Source organism: Serinus canaria, chromosome 2, assembly GCF_022539315.1.
Source record: "Serinus canaria isolate serCan28SL12 chromosome 2, serCan2020, whole genome shotgun sequence".
NCBI classification, from domain to species: Eukaryota; Metazoa; Chordata; class Aves; order Passeriformes; family Fringillidae; genus Serinus; species Serinus canaria.
Window position 1 is genome coordinate 103303699 of NC_066315.1, and position 17111 is coordinate 103320809.

General features: G+C 36.7%; 1 protein-coding gene across 2 annotated transcripts; it reads right to left on the reverse strand.

The window, feature by feature from the left end:
• Positions 1-1007: 1007 nt before the first annotated feature.
• Positions 1008-17110, reverse strand: NDC80 (NDC80 kinetochore complex component). Of its 2 annotated transcripts, none has more exons than XM_018909160.3 (17): positions 17033-17110; positions 15064-15287; positions 14495-14581; positions 13616-13739; positions 13293-13465; positions 11969-12071; positions 11161-11250; positions 9821-9914; positions 8601-8707; positions 7661-7805; positions 7159-7364; positions 5821-5973; positions 5460-5549; positions 4566-4658; positions 2924-3054; positions 2305-2407; positions 1008-1950 (listed from the first exon to the last, which is right to left on the reverse strand). In XM_018909160.3, exons 2-17 carry the CDS (start codon positions 15162-15164, stop codon positions 1828-1830), a joined length of 1923 nt encoding a protein of 640 aa, XP_018764705.1. In that variant the 5' UTR covers positions 15165-15287; positions 17033-17110; the 3' UTR covers positions 1008-1827. The 2 variants fall into 2 exon arrangements, with proteins under 2 accessions (XP_018764705.1, XP_009100614.1); XM_009102366.4 differs by lacking the exon at positions 17033-17110 and adding an exon at positions 16891-16982.
• Position 17111: the final 1 nt, after the last annotated feature.

Here is a 17111-nt window from a genome sequence, read left to right on the forward strand (position 1 = left end):
CCCCATAGTATTGTACAAAACCTAGATCCAAATTTGAGGTAGTTCTAAAGGCAGTTTAGCTTAACTGACATACAGTCCAATAACAAAAACACACTGCCGATGTTATTAACATGGATTTTTTTTTTGTTATTTGGACTACTCTAATTTCAGAATATTACATTGGCCACTGCATTAAGGGAAGGCATGGTGATTTTACTTCTTTGACCCATGTTCATTAGGGGCCTTGGAAATGCCATTTATTTTGCTCTCATTTAAATCAACTGACTACTGCATACCTCCAGATGCTAAAAACACAAGGTCAGTTATAGAAGCAGAGATAAACAAGTATGGGGGAGTCAAGAGAGAGTATAGTCCCTAAATAAGCACACAGTTTAAAGGAACATGGCTCTCATCTGCAGCTCATAGTTTTGCTCCATTAGATTCCTACCTTGCTTTAGATAACAAAAATGTTAAAGAGATCACAAAAGAAAAAACTTCTAAAGAGAAGGAACTGGGATGTAGTAAAGACTAGTTTGTTACAGAAAACAAAAATTAAGTCTATAAAGAGAAAAGAGGACAACAAAAGAAAGCATAGAAACTTCCCACCTGTTGGAAGGCTTTTCTAACTGCCAAATTAGAATTCCGGAGTATAAAAAAGGAACAGAAAATTAGAAGCTTAAATAATGTCATCCTTATCATATTTGAAACAAAATACTCATACCAGGGCCAGAAGATTCACGCACTATGTTAAGAACATCTGAGTTTTAAACTTAATCTGCAAAAAATAGCCTAGAATTAACCAATTAAGTCTGTGTTTAGATGGTCTAACTCAAGTTTTGTTGTATATCCTATGGATCCATGATTTATTCAAATATTGTAGAATTAAGGAGCAGTTTTCTTTATCAGCTGCTAAATGCCTTTAAACAGCTGCAAAATTGTTTTATCTTTGTATATTTGAATGTTTGACCTATAAAAACAACACTCAAATAGTTCAATGCTTTTAATAGGAAATACCATCATAAACTGTCCAAGATATGAATGCTGGGTTTTATTTATTTTTTTTTTAACACAAAATTATACACAGAATAGATAAAAACATACTACTTTCACATAGCATTGTTCCACTTTCTTTAAAGTATTTGGACCAGAGCTGCCCATACACTAATTTTACTGTTACTTTCCTGAGGAAACATCACAGTCTGTCCAACTGGCCTAACAAGAAGACTACAAACATTTTAGACCATTTTGATACATCTAACATGCACCAAACCTACAAGTGATTAGATATACAGCCAGAATTACTATGATGTCCTATTTAGAGCTTTCTCTGGTACACATATTCAAGAAGTTCAGTGAAGTTTCATCTTGGAGTATGATCAGCTAAAGACAAAGCTTGGTTTTCAAATTATTGTGTTTCTTTTTCTAGATTATTTACAAGAATACTATACAAGGACTAATCTTTTCAAAAGAGGTTTTTTTACTCACGTAAGAGGTGTCTCTGTACAGTTTCATAGGTAACTGAACAAGCAGGAGACTGAAATTTACATTTAATCTTGCTAGTAAAATAAGGCTTGGGGAAGGAATTGAACTGTCTGTGATGCATGTGCCCTAAACGCATACATACGCTATTGAAAGTACAAAGTCTGAGCAGAGCATTTCTTAAGAAAATGCAAATATATTGTTTAATTCTTAAATGTATTTTTGTCAACAAAACAAAGAATGTTCATAACTACTTCCTTCCACTTAAAACCAGTTTCAGTGCTAAACATCGGTAAGTACCCATCCCTTTAGAAGGCCCCATACTAGAGCTTCAGAAATGCAACATTTTTATCTTCATCTTTCTAGTAATTAGACACTTTCAGCCTTCTTTTTATAACTGTCTAGGATGCTGGCCAAGTCTGACAATAGATCTTCAGGCATGAATTCTTCATCATCTCTGTAAATTCTCGCATTCTGTTCATCAAGGTATTTCTAGAAAAGAGGTACAGAAAGCTTTATTAGCTCTATCATGTCTGTATTTTACTGATTCTGCTAAAGCATTTAAAGCAGTCATTGCACTGCTTAGCTGATTTCAGTTAAACACTTTCCTGAAAGACATCTATTAGAAGCAGGTTTAACCTGACAGGATGTTACTGCTGAAACTTAACAATCAATTCTGATTATTTCCACTGAAGGGTTTGTCAGAAAATTTAACTAGAATCCATGGACTCAGTGCAGCAGCTAAATAACTGATACTTCCTTAGAAAGAGTAAGCTCTAATTTCCAAGTGTTTAACTACAAATGTCTCTAGAGAGATTTAATTCTAAATATAAAATATTAGCTTACCACTATAGATGCTATATGACTAGCAACTGTTTCTATAAGACGACTCAAGTTTGCACCAATTTTTCTCTTCTCTTCTGTTGTTGTTTGCAAAACAACTTGATATCTAAAAGGTAAAGATACTCAGAAGGTCATGTCCATAATTAGAGAAGTCCTGACATTTAAAACAAATCACTTCAAGTCTGATTTATCATCATCATCAAGTTTAGCCATACTTTTTTTCCATCAGTATTAATTTGAACAAAGTTACAATATATTAATACTCAAAAAAACCCAAAGGACTGTACTGTGCCAACTGATCAGAAACAATGGACCTTTGAGTCTGAATACTCTTTCCAGACTGAGGTATAAAATGCAGTTGTCATGTAATTTTGGAAACAAACTATTTTCTCAGCTACAACCATATATATTAAAAAATTACATGGAAAACAGGAATTCTGATACAGCAGACAAATATTTTAGCAAAATACTGTTGAGGAGAAACATCTTTCAGTTGTTAACTTGTGAAATTAATGCACTGAGATGGATACATGCTGAAACAACTTTATGTTACATTTGAGAAAATATCTTTATCCTTAAAAACCAAAATAAACAAGGCAAACAGGGAAGTTACAAGTCTTACTGTCTTTGGAGTTCATGCAATTCATTTGTGGCTTCACTGAGCCCTTCATAGACACCACTCTCAAGTAACTCTTTATGCTTTTTTAACGATTCCAGTTCATTTGCACATTTCTGCTCTTCTTCTTCTATCTCCTATAGTCATAAGGAAAGAAGAGGAAAAAAAATGGCCTCTCAGGTATAATTTGGATTTTTTTTCTTCTTTCTACTACCTGATTATATCCCAGTGCTTGAATTCAAAATTCACACAAATAGCTCCAAATTCAGAACTGAAAAAAAAAACAAACCCAAGGACATCACTCCCAAACATAAAGTTTTACCTGTTTGCTGTATCATCCCCATCCCAGAATAAGCCTAACCATCTCTTTATTCCTTTAACCATATTTAAAGACCTGTGTTGCAGCTACTTTCCCTTCAGAGTTAAACTCAAAAAGTGTTGTTTAAATAGTCTAAATAGCTTAGAAATGGCACATCATGAACAACTGTTTCTCGGTTAAAAAACCACAACCACATTTAAGTAAGAAAACAACTTTTCCTTTTTGTCTGAAAGAGAGTACAATTCCAAATGATCATCTCTTCAAGGAGAATGCCACTGGATGCTACACAATCCAGAAAACCAAGCAAAATTCTGCCATCATTCAATTCTGGTAGATTACTGAAACATCATCCTTCAAAAATAATTTTAATACTAAAGACTTACAAACAGCATTTAAAAAATTAGTAGAGGAAATACATGACTATGTCTTATTATAAACATCTGGTAGCAAATGTGTATTTTATGAGCGTAACTTTAGAGAAAAGTATATGCAAGAGCACAGATCAAAAGTCAAGTGTCATGTGGTTTTGAAAAATATAAACTAAATTAATTGCCTTTATATACCTATGTATACCTGCCTCAGCAGGTATTAGCAGTGAAATAGCCCTGTTTCATGACTATAGCACACGAGTTTGGATTTACAGGAGCATATATGGTAAATACTGTCCTAGTTCAAAGAACATTTTTCTGCAGGGCACCACAGCCCCACTAAAGCAGTGTTGTCAGAGAAGTTGGGAAGTACCAAAATAGCTACTCAGTTGCTAACAGAGGGCTATGTTTTCTTGCTGAACTGCAAGTGGGGAAAAGGATAGGGACTGCTCCTGTGCTGGGAAAGGAAGCTAAAGGAAGCAACAGTTTGAAATCATTAAAACAATTTAACATGCTTTTGGTCAATCAATGTTTTCCTTAGTTTTTACAGAAGCTGTTTGAACAGGTTTACTAAAACTGTAAATGTATTTATTATATACAAATTGATTAGACAAGGCAGATTCTGTTAATCCTAAAATTTCCTTCGAGCACATGCCCAGAGACATCCTGAGGTCAGATGATTGTTGCTGCTTTTATTACTGGATACAGTAATTTATGATTTACAGGATCTGCTACAGTGATGATGCCAGATTCTCGTACAAGAAAGTGAAAACTGATTCAATTAAGGTAGCAGTCAAATCACTTTTCTGAAAAGAATAGAAAAATCCTGTAAGAGGAAGGGAAGAAGGCAAAGGCAGAAGCCCACACAAAAATTCAACCCAAAAATTTATCTATTAATACAAAAACTAAGGATAAGGGTGTCATTAAAGATAAGTTGCCATCAAGTTGTAAGAAGTTCTACCTTAAGCTTCTGCTGGTAAAGATCATCCAGCTTTTCAGCTTCTTCCGTCAGCATTTTCACACTGCGTTTCTTGTCCTCTAGCATTACATTCACCTAGGATGAAAACATAACCAAGGAAATATGGTTCAAAAAGAATTCCAACATAAAAATCCATGCCATCACAAACTACACCTGGTAGCTCCAAAAAGCCAATTAAACGAGGCTAGGCTGGGATGGCCTTACCTTTCTTCATAGCAGTATTATGCTTCATTTTGGATAAGGGGCTAAAACAGTGTTGGTAGCACAGCCAAGTTTTGGCTACTGCTGAATAGTGCTAGCACAACATTCCAAGACTTGCTCTCGTTCCCAGGGCCCCTCACTGAGTAGGGTAGGGATAGGCAAGAGACTTGGAAGGTGCATAGGCAGGCCAGCTGGCCAAGAGGACATTCATAACATAACATCATGCTCAGCAATAAAAACTGAGGTAAAGGTAGAGAACGAGGAAATAAAATTCTCCTTCTTTCAATCTGTCCCAAATCCAGTATTACTAAAAATCTTCCTGATGACAATTTGTCAGTGATAGTAAGCCACACAATCAACTGGAATGGGCAACTTATTAAAAACAAATACTTCCAATGTTTATGGTCAAACACATGTAAGCTACATAAACTTTAATTCAGGGAATACACAATATTTCAACCAACAAAGACCCCAATTCTTAGAAAAACTTCTAGGTTCCATCACAACTAAAGCAGTTTTCTCACAGCTTTTCCCCCTCTACTTGTCCTCAGAAAAACCCCAACCAATCCAAAACACCAACCTACCACACAAGACTTTCCCCATGCAAAAGGTTGGATGAAAGCAGCAGCTAAGATTTTGGGTTATCTTACTGTTAATCTTCATTAACCAACGCACCTGTTCTAAAGTATCTTCCAAAGTCATCTTCCGTTGAGTGGCTTTACTAATTTCTTCCTCAGTCTCGTTGATGATCTCCATGAGGGGAGCCTGTAAAACACATACAAGAAGATCCAACAAATGCAATTTGCTTATTTGAACCAAGATGCACCCCAGTACATCTTTTCCTTTTATTTTTTTTAGGCCATTGTATTCTCCAATACCAAGTTTCTTTCACATACTACAATGTCATTATGGTGACTCATCACACAAGCTTTTCAGTGACTTTTCATTGTGAGATTGAGAGACCTTCCAGCATTTCCAAAGAATTGCATCTTTTTTGTGAGTGGTATCTAAAGCCTTCAGTGTTGACTCTACTTACCTTGATCTGTGTTCTGTATTTGACTAGGCAATTTGGTCCTGCCTCAGGATTAAACTGAATCTCAAAGTCGTGGCCTTTGGAATTCTCAGCACTTACTGGAATTAATTTCAGCTTTCGAGCCAGTTTATGATATTCTGCTAGTTGCATTTCGATCTGCTCAGAGGAGAAAAGAGCACAAATCATGGAAGAGATACAAGTGAAAACTTTGCAAAAAGTATTCATATAGTACTTTAAACAAATTCCTGAGTTACTCTCTGTAGCCATAATTCCTTGTTACCCCACAGTATTCAAGAGCTGTATGTAATGCCAGTCCAGCAGTTTGGTGCATTAGGTACTGTTTTATGATTCTTTCAGAGTTTGCACACTGAGGTGTCTTAGTATATATGACTGAGAACACTGAATGGTTTCACCTGTAGTTTTTGATATTCATCTGCCTTAATATTTCCTGCCTCAGGTTTTTGAGAACTAGCTGATAGGGAACTAAAAACATGCTGGAAAATAATACTAAACCAATGATCAGTCATCAGGTCACTATGCCTTCTCTCATTAGTTTTGACAGGAAATGCCACACAGCCACACATCCTAACAACAAACAAACTTGAGCATGCCTCTCAACAAAGCTTATTAAATGCTTTAATTTCTAATTAATGAGTGCTATTAAATGCAAACATTAAAGAACCCAGGGGTTTTTTTCCAGTTTTATGTGCTTCATACTTGTACATGAGGATTTAAGTTAATAAAAGTGCTTGATAAAGGGTAACCCTCCCAAATATATTTGAAACTTTTTCTTTAGTTCTCAAATTGGCAAAGCTGACGCTTTTAAATCCCATCACTTACAGGCCTATATATTTTCATTCTGTTTGAAGGGATTGAACTTAGCCCTTGAGAGATGTTACAACTTCTACACAAAAAACTAATCAGGCCCGAAATGCATGCAAAGCTATTGATTCAAATTCTTTGGGTTTGCCTTACTTCCTTGCTCTGAGATATTAACATTAGCCTGTAATTTCTTGTGTTTTCAAAGCAATGGCATGCTAATGTTACTAAAGCTCTTAATGCTATAAGCAGTGACAGCTTACCATGCTTCATAATCTAGATACATCTCTTATGACGAAGAAAAAAAGTACATTTCCATTAAACGCAAAACAGCAAAAGGGGAAGAAAAGCAACAGTTTTCAGAGATATTGTAAACAGAGGCCATTTTTGTCAATTTTGCCTGGTTAGATACATGTATGGTGGTGTTAGATTATTTAGGAAAGAAATTATCAAGACTCCAATTTTGAGCTTGCATGATGAAAATTGACAGCCACCTCTGAGTGTAGTGGGGTTTTCACATACCGCCTCTTTATTCCTAGCATATTTTAGCTCTTCATTCCACAGCTGATGTTCTTCTTCTTCCAGTTCCTTAGTCAGCTTGTTAATGGTTTGCTGCAGCTCATTTCTCTCATGATTTAGTCTCTCAATGTCCGCAGCTGAGTACTTTTGGTTATCTAAGATGTGCCGGAGACGGGCATTCTCCTGCTTCACTGCTTCTACTTCCATTTCTAAGTTCATAAAACATTTGTGAAATGGACATAAAATACCAGCCTATATACATAAACCTCACCTCTGCATTCTATGAGTAAATAACATAATTATTACATATCATTACTGTTTCATTACTCCAGTGTACAAAGAGCTATTAGACAAAAAAAAATCTTAATCAGTAATCCGTTCTGGAAAGTTTATTTGTAGCATCATCCTACTCCAAGTACCTCGCTCTGTCCTCAAGCTAAGAGCTACAATTATTTGAAGACTATTTCTAGCTTCACTGTCCTGACTGTGATCAAGGCCTCCTTACCTGCTGTCTCAACTTCATCATTAACACTTTCCAGTTTTTGATCAAGGATGGCTATATGAGATTCCAGATTAGCCAAATAAGCCTGGTATTTCTGGACGTCTGCTTGAAGAGATGATTTCACATTTCGTAGCGTTACTCTACGATCCTAGGAAATGAGTGAAAAGAACAAACACTCTTAGATAAATATAAAATAATGACTTCACTTTCCAGACAAGACAGTAGAGTAATTGATCAATATCAATAGCACAAATGTAAAAGGAAAGAACTTTAAAAATTTTTTATCTCTGTGACAACTAGGTCAAGCACCTTTAAAATAACAGCAAAGAAGGCTGAAAAGATGCTTGCATTTCAGCATTAAGTCTCCCATTTGCATCAGACACTGCTTCAGACAATTCTTACTACAGGTAGTTCACAACTTAACTCTAATAATATATGGAGGGCAGATAAAACAAGGACATGGAAAACCAGGAATAAACTCAGCACATTTTGCACAGTTGGCAGGAATCTCAATTTGCCACCTGCACAGCCACTAACACATTTTTAAACTCAGGATGTATTAAAAGCAGAAGCCAGCTTTTCAAGCAAAGTATTTTCCATAAAACTTATTTGTTACCACTGAATCCCATGCCTTATATTTGAATACCAACACATTTGAAAAAATAATGTTGAAATTTATATTAAAAAAAAGTGGTGGTTCAAGTGTTTTATTATTTCAGTCAATATAAGACCTTATACCTGCACATTATCAAGCAAATAGTTACTGAAGACTCCACAGAAAATGCCTTGTTCTATAATGGTATAGTCTGTAAAAACCTGGCCTAATTAAAATCTCAAAGCACTGAAAATTTTCCATTTGTTATGTATCATAAGTATCTTCATTCAGAAATGGTCAATATTATAAAATTCAACTCTACCATAAAAACAGACACAATTTACTAACCGGCTCACTTTCCTTTTCTTTTTCTAGTCTTGCAATCTCTTCTTGAAGTCTTTTGTTTTCAGCTGCTAAACTTTCCATCTGGAATGGATCTATATTAAATAAATCCTCTGTGGGAGAGCAGAAGAGAGTGGAGTTACAAATTCATCTCAATATCATCACCTATTTTGAGTATCTGAACTTCAGCTTCAGCACAGTAAATACCCATTACCTGGATAATTATTTTAAACTAAAAAAATAACTAAAAACAACCAAGAAACTAATCAGAAAAACTTTTAATTAAAATGCAACCAGGCAAAAACCCCAAAACAAACGAGAAGAGAAATAGGTTTCTTAGTCCTCATGTCAGAAAGAGTCCTCATGTGAAAGTCACTCCCAAGAGGTAAGGGTTTCCAAACTCTCATATAGCCTACACCACAGGGGACTATACAAGTCAGGACTACCTTGTGAAGCTGGAACAAATCAAACTTATTTAACAACCTCTTTCTTATCCATATACTTCCTTGCATCTTGAGACATCTTTTCCCTAACTTCACTTGGCTTTTGCCAAAAAATGGGATGATATTTTCCTAACATCCAGTAACAGTATAGTAGCTTGTTTCCTCTCCAGCTGATGGCTCCAATTTGCAAACAAAGGGCCCTTAGCCTGGCTTTCATAGGAGAGCAAAGAAAGTAAGAAATGTTTTGCTTCCTTGTTCTCACATTGTGTTTGTATTTCTGTAGGTGGTGAAATGAGTGAGTCAAAAAAACCTAGTAATTTTCTACCTCCCTGAAGACTAACACAGGAACCCTCAAAATAGTTTGGAACTCTTGCAGGCTGTCTTCAGATCTTTCAAAAGCTGAACTTTATCAGGTGTGCACCCTCTGAAAATATTTTTCTTTTTTTTTTTTTTTAATTGTTAACTTTGCCAGACAGAAGCAAGAGTCATCTGCATAGGTGGCGTTCATATCTGAAGAATTGTACACTGGTTTTCTGTGACAAAGCCATTAAAAAACCAGGTAACACAGCTACAGCTGATAGTAGATTATGACCTATCTATCTGTACTGCTAAAATATATATATATATAAATATATATTAAAAAGAGATCATTAAGTTGAAGAAACATACTCAGGTATTTCAGACTCCTTTAGACCACTTTCACTTGTAAACTGAACAAATGGATGCTAGGAGAAAAGAAACCACTAACACAATTGAATACTTAATTAAAACTTGAAAACTTACTTAATTTTGACTGCACTTCAGCATCCAACTCTTCAAAGGTATCTCTCCCTTTCATGAAAAGATCATAGCACTTCACACAGTAGTCCATAAAAAGCTGAAAACAATTTCAAAATCTTTCATTTAAACAATTCCAAGGCCTGTTAAATATCTGCATAGTCTAAAGTTACTCAAACAGTGGAATTAAACAATTAAACTTTTGTAAAATTTAACTTTTTTCCTCCCTTTGAACATAGAATGTCAACAGATAATATATTCAGGCAGAAGGAGTCACCTATAATTCACACTAGAGAAGGTCTGGAAATACTGTGTATTTAACAAAGATTGTAGGTAGAATATTTAAGAATTTTTCATCTTGATGCATATGATTCTTTCAGGCTAGTTTATGGAAACTGGAGATCTGTTTAACAGACCTCTTCTATAATTATGACCATTAAAATTCAGATCTGCAGATGTCAAAGTACTTATCTAGAATTAAAGAAAGGTTACCAAAAAAGAATTTGCTAGACACTAAATTACAGATGTTTCAGAAGCAATTACACCAGTATTGTGAATTTTGTATCTATATATATATATACATATATATATGCATAAGTGTCAATGTAGAAGAATGTATTTAGTTTAAAAGCATTTTTACTTGCCAACCATCAAGTTGTAACCTTAGTCCAAAATGATGATTTTACTTGATTTTTGCAATTTCTAATTAAATGTTTTAGCTTATAATTCAACCCTCTCCAAACAGCTGTTGTGAGTAAACACTGAGTTAAATCTGAGTAGTACTAATAATCCATGATAAATTAAAAAGAAAGCAAGCTGTTGGGTTTTTAAGAGCCTGAATTACACTGCCAGCCTATTTTCTGCCTCAGAAATAAAACTTCACAACCAATTTTTACCTAGTAAACTGAGTAGATATTGGCACAAATCACTATATTTAGAATTAAGTCACTGTCTTTACACTGAACTGCAGTTAACCTCAGAAGTCCTGAGTGCTAAAGGAAAACATATCAGAAACTCTACTAAAACAATAAGCAGCATGATGATTCCCTTTCTCCACAAAGGAGAACGGTAGATACTTGTAGAATAAGGCAAATATAAAATAAGTAGAATATTTTGTTTAATACCCAGTCTTCACCAATAGACTGATCATGATACCTGCTCAGGAAATAGCTGATCAGGTTTTTATATAATGATACTCTACTTCCTAGAAAGCATTCTGAATATAAAAGGGAACAGAATCTATAAATACATGACACAACAACCGAAACTGTAATTAAATTGTGTTGTTACAGCACATGGAAAAATTCAGTTGAGCGATTCTGATTCTAATTTCCTTTTTTTGGTACCTTATTATGTACAATTCCATCATCTGTCTCTCCTCCCCAGCTCTGTCTGTCATCGAACGATGGTGCATTTTCCCTGATTGCATTGTACAGCTGAAAAGCAGAGGTGCACACACAAAGAGAAAATGGGAAGGCATCCATTAGTTTCCACACTGGTTTCATGAAAGGAAGCAGGGTAATGCTGGATTAGGATTTCAGGAAGGAGGTTGGAATGAACCTGTGTTGAGCTGACTAAACATACAGGTAAAGAGGCCTGAACTGGACAGTCAACACTGCTAAATCATCTTGTGTCTTGAGCAAAAAAGGACAGGATTTTCAAACCCAAACAAACCAAACAAAACCAAAATTAAATAAAAACACCCCACCCAAACTGAAAACTCGTCACTCTGTATCAGAAACCCAGGACATTTCAATAATTTCAATTGAAAATTCCATCCTTAGATTTCGAGTTTAGGAGAGAATGGCAGATGTCACAACATTTGCACAGAAGATACACATTCTATTCAGTGATTATACTAATTAACTTCTCACATTTAATGTACGTATAGATCAGCACTTCACCCTCTTTTTTTATACATTAATTTATCCAGTGCATAAATTAAATTAAAAACCAATCACAATATAACATGAAAAGCTCACTTTAAAAGTTACTAAAACATAAGGCTAAGGGTCAGCTCCCAGATGACAGCTAAGAACATATGTCTACATATATGTTAAACAAAGAGATTTGTAGAAAATATTTACTAGATCTGTATTGAAACTAACATTCCAGCCTGGAAAGTGAAAATATTTATCTTAAGACAAACATTACCTTGACACAATCAATTAACCAAACCAAAGCTGCCACAATCTGAGGCCAGGTGTGTGGTGCTCCCACAGTGTACATGGAGCTTTTTGAGAGAGCAAAGGGGTACCTGTATGGCCAAAGATGATACATTATTAATAGCAGTGGCAGACAGTGAAGAAAACAAACCAGTACATTTTTAAAATAAACCAGAACATTTTTATATGTACATGAAAGCACAGAAGGAAGAGCAAACTCAATTGGACTGTACTTCAGAGGAAATAACTGAATAAAATACTGCTGTAAGAATTCAACTTATCGTGGGTTTCTAATTTTGTGATTCACACAATATCTTGGCTTGAAAGAGACTCCTAACAAATCCAACTCCCTACTCCTCATAGGACTGCCTACAACTAAACCATGTGATCCAGAGTGTCATCCAGATGCTCCTGGAACTCCCAAAACTTTAAGTGACTTGTCAAAATTAGTTATTTTATCCAGAATTACACTCTTGGTGCAGCAGAGTATAATTCTTTTCAAGCATTTCAAGCTACATCAACATTTCAAGTTACATCAGCAGTTTCAAATGTTACAGATTAAAACAAAATTTTATTAAAATCCTGAGAAGTGAACAAAACAGATTTACACCTACATTTAAGGAGCCCTGGCACTTTCACACCATCATTGGTTCAAGTCTACAGGCATAAAATAAAATACACTCCCTTTTTTTTTTTTTTCAAATGAGACTGAAAATTCACAGTTATCAACAGGCAGAGGATTTTCTTTCTTGGAAAGCATTGTGGCATTAATGATTTCAAACACTGAACAAATTCAATAAAAAACCACTCAGCTACTTAGTGTTTTTTTCATCTCAACAGTAATTTCTGTTATTTTCACATTCTGCTTTGAAAGCAGAATGAGAAAAGTGGCAGGAAAACATATTTTGAACTAAATTAAATTTGTTTAAACTAAATTAATGTAATGGTCTTGATCCAAAATTCTGGAAATGTTAGTTCTTAAATTCTAACAGAATGAACAGAAAGGTCTGTAAAAGAAAATTGTGTCTTGTCTTCCAAAGTTCTATACAAATAATCAATTAAACTTTACATTACAAAGCAAGATTCCAAGAGCTTATAGTTCTGCAAGTTCAAATATGAAATGTATAGCAGACACTGAAAATAAGAGTAAACCTAGAGCTAAGCAAAACAATCACAACACTGTATTTTTAGAGTCTCATCTGAATAAAGAAACCTATCCATTCTCCCCAACTATCAATGCAGAATTCTTAGCTTTTAAATTTTTGGCCATAGCATATCTATTCAGCCCAGGAGACTAACAGTAATCATCTTACCCAAGGTCTTTGAAAACTTTGGGAATTTCCTCTTCAAATTTTGAGTCAGGCAGTTCATAAGAAGGGCAGAGGAATTTATAGATAAAGGTGAAGATCTTTAAAAAGTCCTTAACTGATGGAGATTGTAGTGATTTCATGGAAACATTGTGGGCATAAGCATTCTCAACGAGAAACTGTGCAAAACAAACACAGAATACCAGTCACTAAATAAAATTTATAGTTGAAACCAAGAGAAAAAAAAACTTTGAAACCAAGAGAAAAAACATTTTGATTAGCACATTTTACACCTCATAACATACATGCAGAGTAAGTTAATAGGTTACCTCACAAAGCTTTTTGATACATTGTTGGATGAATGCCTTGTCATGAAGGGGCCTGGGATCCTTTATCTTTTCTGTCCCAAACACACCATACTGGCTGCTGCGTGACCCTCCAGCCCCACTGGTTCTAGGGACAGACAATAAATACAGGTCTTGTGTCAATACATAGAAAGAAGAACTCTCTTCATGTTTAAGTCACAAAACCCGCTATATTTATGGTTTTTTTTTGCATTTGTTATACAAAGTGATACTTGACGTTTTCTCTTCATTTAAGGTCATTGGAAAAACATCATCAACCTGGAAGCCCCAATGCCATAAGTACAACAAAGAGATTACTGCATCCTAGATGAATACTTTCTTCATTTTATTGAAATAAACTTCTAGAGAGGAGAAAAATACCCCAAAGATGAAGAAAAAATAATGTTGGTGACTGTAAATAAACTCTAAAAATATTTAAGGAATATTTAAAAGGAATAGACCCTTGCAACACTGGGGTGCTATCAAGAAGATACCCACCACACAAAGTCATGAGCTAAACAGAAAGATTATAGAGTTTTGGAAGGTTTGTATCTTAAAGAGAGGAAACTAATGCAGAGTATACTTCAGATGTCATTCTTCCTTAAATAAGAAAATGTATTGAGATACTCTTAAGGTCTACAGTGCACATCATTCCCCAAAAAAACCCCAAAACAGCTCCCAAAGCAATTCCTGCTCCACAGCCTATGTTTTAGTGATCAAGCACTGGAGGAAGGCAGACCTGAAGGTCTGCTTGCCTCAGATCCATTATTCCCTATAGTGAAAATCTGTCAAGAAAGAAAAATGCCAAAATTAGAGACCATTTTTATTTTGATTTACAGTGCAGAGAATGAAAGCTATCCATACCTGTTCCCAAAACAGCTGACTTTTCTTTCTGAAGCTCCAGATGTAGGTTTGCTCATGCTTAGCTTCCCAAAGGCACTTCTGTCCTTCCTGAGGAGCAGAGAGAAGGATTCAAGTGACTGCCTCATACCATTCAATTCAAGAGCTATAGTGACTGTAAATAAAATCTAAAATATTTAAGGAATATTTAAAAGGAATAGACCTAGGAAAAGACCCCAGCATAGACCATACATAGCTCGTACAAGTGCTATACAAACACTCGTATATTCCTTAGCACCTTCATCCCAGCAACACCTCAGAAAGGTTAACTGATGCATCCAGCTATCTCCTCAGAAACATGTAACAAAGTGTTACAATTTGAAACGTGACACAAGTACACAAAAAGGTTAAAGCAAGTATTTTTGCAAAACTGGAGCACATGTGCAAACATCCTTGGCTGTAAGGAGCCTTCTCCTCACTGTTTACATTTTTTTTTCCTCAGTTGCTACTCACACACTCAAACACACTATGATAAATCTCTTTAGAATTAGTTTTATATACTTCTTTTTAGCAACATGACCAGCCAGACTTACATCTGAGGTGTCTGAAGACCAATCTTGTTGTTATCCTGCACTCTCAGTGCCATCATAGATTGTCGACTGCTGCTTCCAGCAATACTTGAGCTTCGCCTCATTGTGACTGCTGTAAACCACAATCCCTCAGTATTCCAGCAGTATCAGGAAATCCAGGACCTAAGGGTATTTTCTTTTCTAAATGTCACAATAATTTTCCAAAGGCTCAGAATAAACAAGTAGACCTGTAAGTTGGACAAAAAAAAAAAAAAAAAAAAAAAAAAAAAGAATATGCTAGACTCCAGAAATATATAAGAGCACCCACAGCCTTTTAAGTCAACCATTTTATTGATAAAAGTGTCAGTGCTTGTTCTAAAACTACTGTTTTGCCTTTCTTTATATTTGGTCACTTCAAACCTCCAGTTTCCAAAAGCAAAAGAACATGAGAAATTTTTCTGTTCAGTCCACTGGGAAAAAGGCCACACTACCACGATTACACAAGTACTGCTTACAGCCCTTCAGCCATATACCAGCTCCTGAGCTGCTCATTCTGAGCCTACCCATTCCTCTACAAATGATCTGCCAGTATTATAGCACAATAACTGAAAAAGCTATTCTGAGATAACATTATGGCTCTCTTCAGAGCACACAGAATATAAATCAAACTGGAATATTAAATACCATTGTCCCCACTGTGGCATTAAGGGGGAATTTGAGATAAACAGAACTCACGAAACATTAAGTCACAAAAAATTGCCAGCTTCTGCCCTCTACAAAGGTTCTACCTAATTTGCGGGATGGGCTTAATCCCTCTATTACAGACGATACCAAAACACATTATTCATATAAACTGTTGCTTCATTTTGCTTCCAGTTCCACTGCTCATAAACAACAGGAGTTTAGCTCAAGCTCAATTCATAGGGCAGCATTTCTCACTGTGTTTGGGGAAGAATCTGCATTATTCCATTACTTTAACTGGGACCAACCACAGAGAGAATGAATTTTCACAATCATAGCAAGCAATTAGCTTCTAGAATAACAGAACCGATTAGTTTGGAAAAAACCTACAAGATCCTCAAGTCCAACTTATGACCAAACACCACCTTGTAAGCTAAACCATGGCACTAAGTGCTACATCCAGCCTTTCCTTAAACACCTCCAGGGACACTGACTCCACCACCATGCTGGGCAGAGTGGTGGTAGTTTGAGCAAGCTTACTCACGACATTCACGACAGTAATCCATTCCTCCAGTGTATAACCGCCAATCGCCTTTTCTGTGGAGGAATTCCTCCAACTGTCTCACCAAAGCCTGGTGCAGTTTGAGACCGTGTCCTCTCGCTTATTGCCTGGGAGAAGAGGCCGACCCCCACCTGGCTACAGCCTGCTTTCAGGTGGTTCCAGAGTGAAAAGGCTCCCAGAGCCTCCTTTTCTCCAGGCTAAACACCCCCAGCTCCCACAGCCGTTCCTTATAGGACTTGTGCTCCAGACCTTCCCCAGCTCCGTTGTCCTTCTCTGAACACGCTCCAGCCCCTCAATGAATTGCGGGGCCCAGAATCAGCCACAGCACTGGAGGTGCGGCCTCACCATTGCCGCGTACAGGGGTGTCACTGCCCTGGTCCTGCTGGCCACACTGCTGCTGACATAAGCCAAGACGCTATAAGAGCAGAGTTGAAGCAGAGATTTAAGAGCAATTTGCCAGAGCCAACACACCAGCAGGAAAAAAACCAAGAAAGCGTAGAGCGCGGCAGAGCTGGACGCAGCTCCACCCGCTCGCCCTCAGAGCGCGTCTAAACCGTACTGAAGGCGACCGGGGGTACTCAGCAGCGAGTCCGCAGCCCGGGACTCACCGCCGCCGCACGGACACTTGTCCCAGGAGGTGAAGCCGCAAGGGTGAAGGTATTGCTGCCGCTACCCTCCTGCTACCCTCCCGCTCCCCGCCCTGCCCTGCCCTGCCCTGCCCTGCCCTGCCCTGCCCTGCCCTGCCGTTACCGCCAGCGCCGCCGCCGCCGCCTCCTCGCAATTTCAAATCCGCCCGCCCGGACGTGGCCCAGAGCGTCACACGGAACTG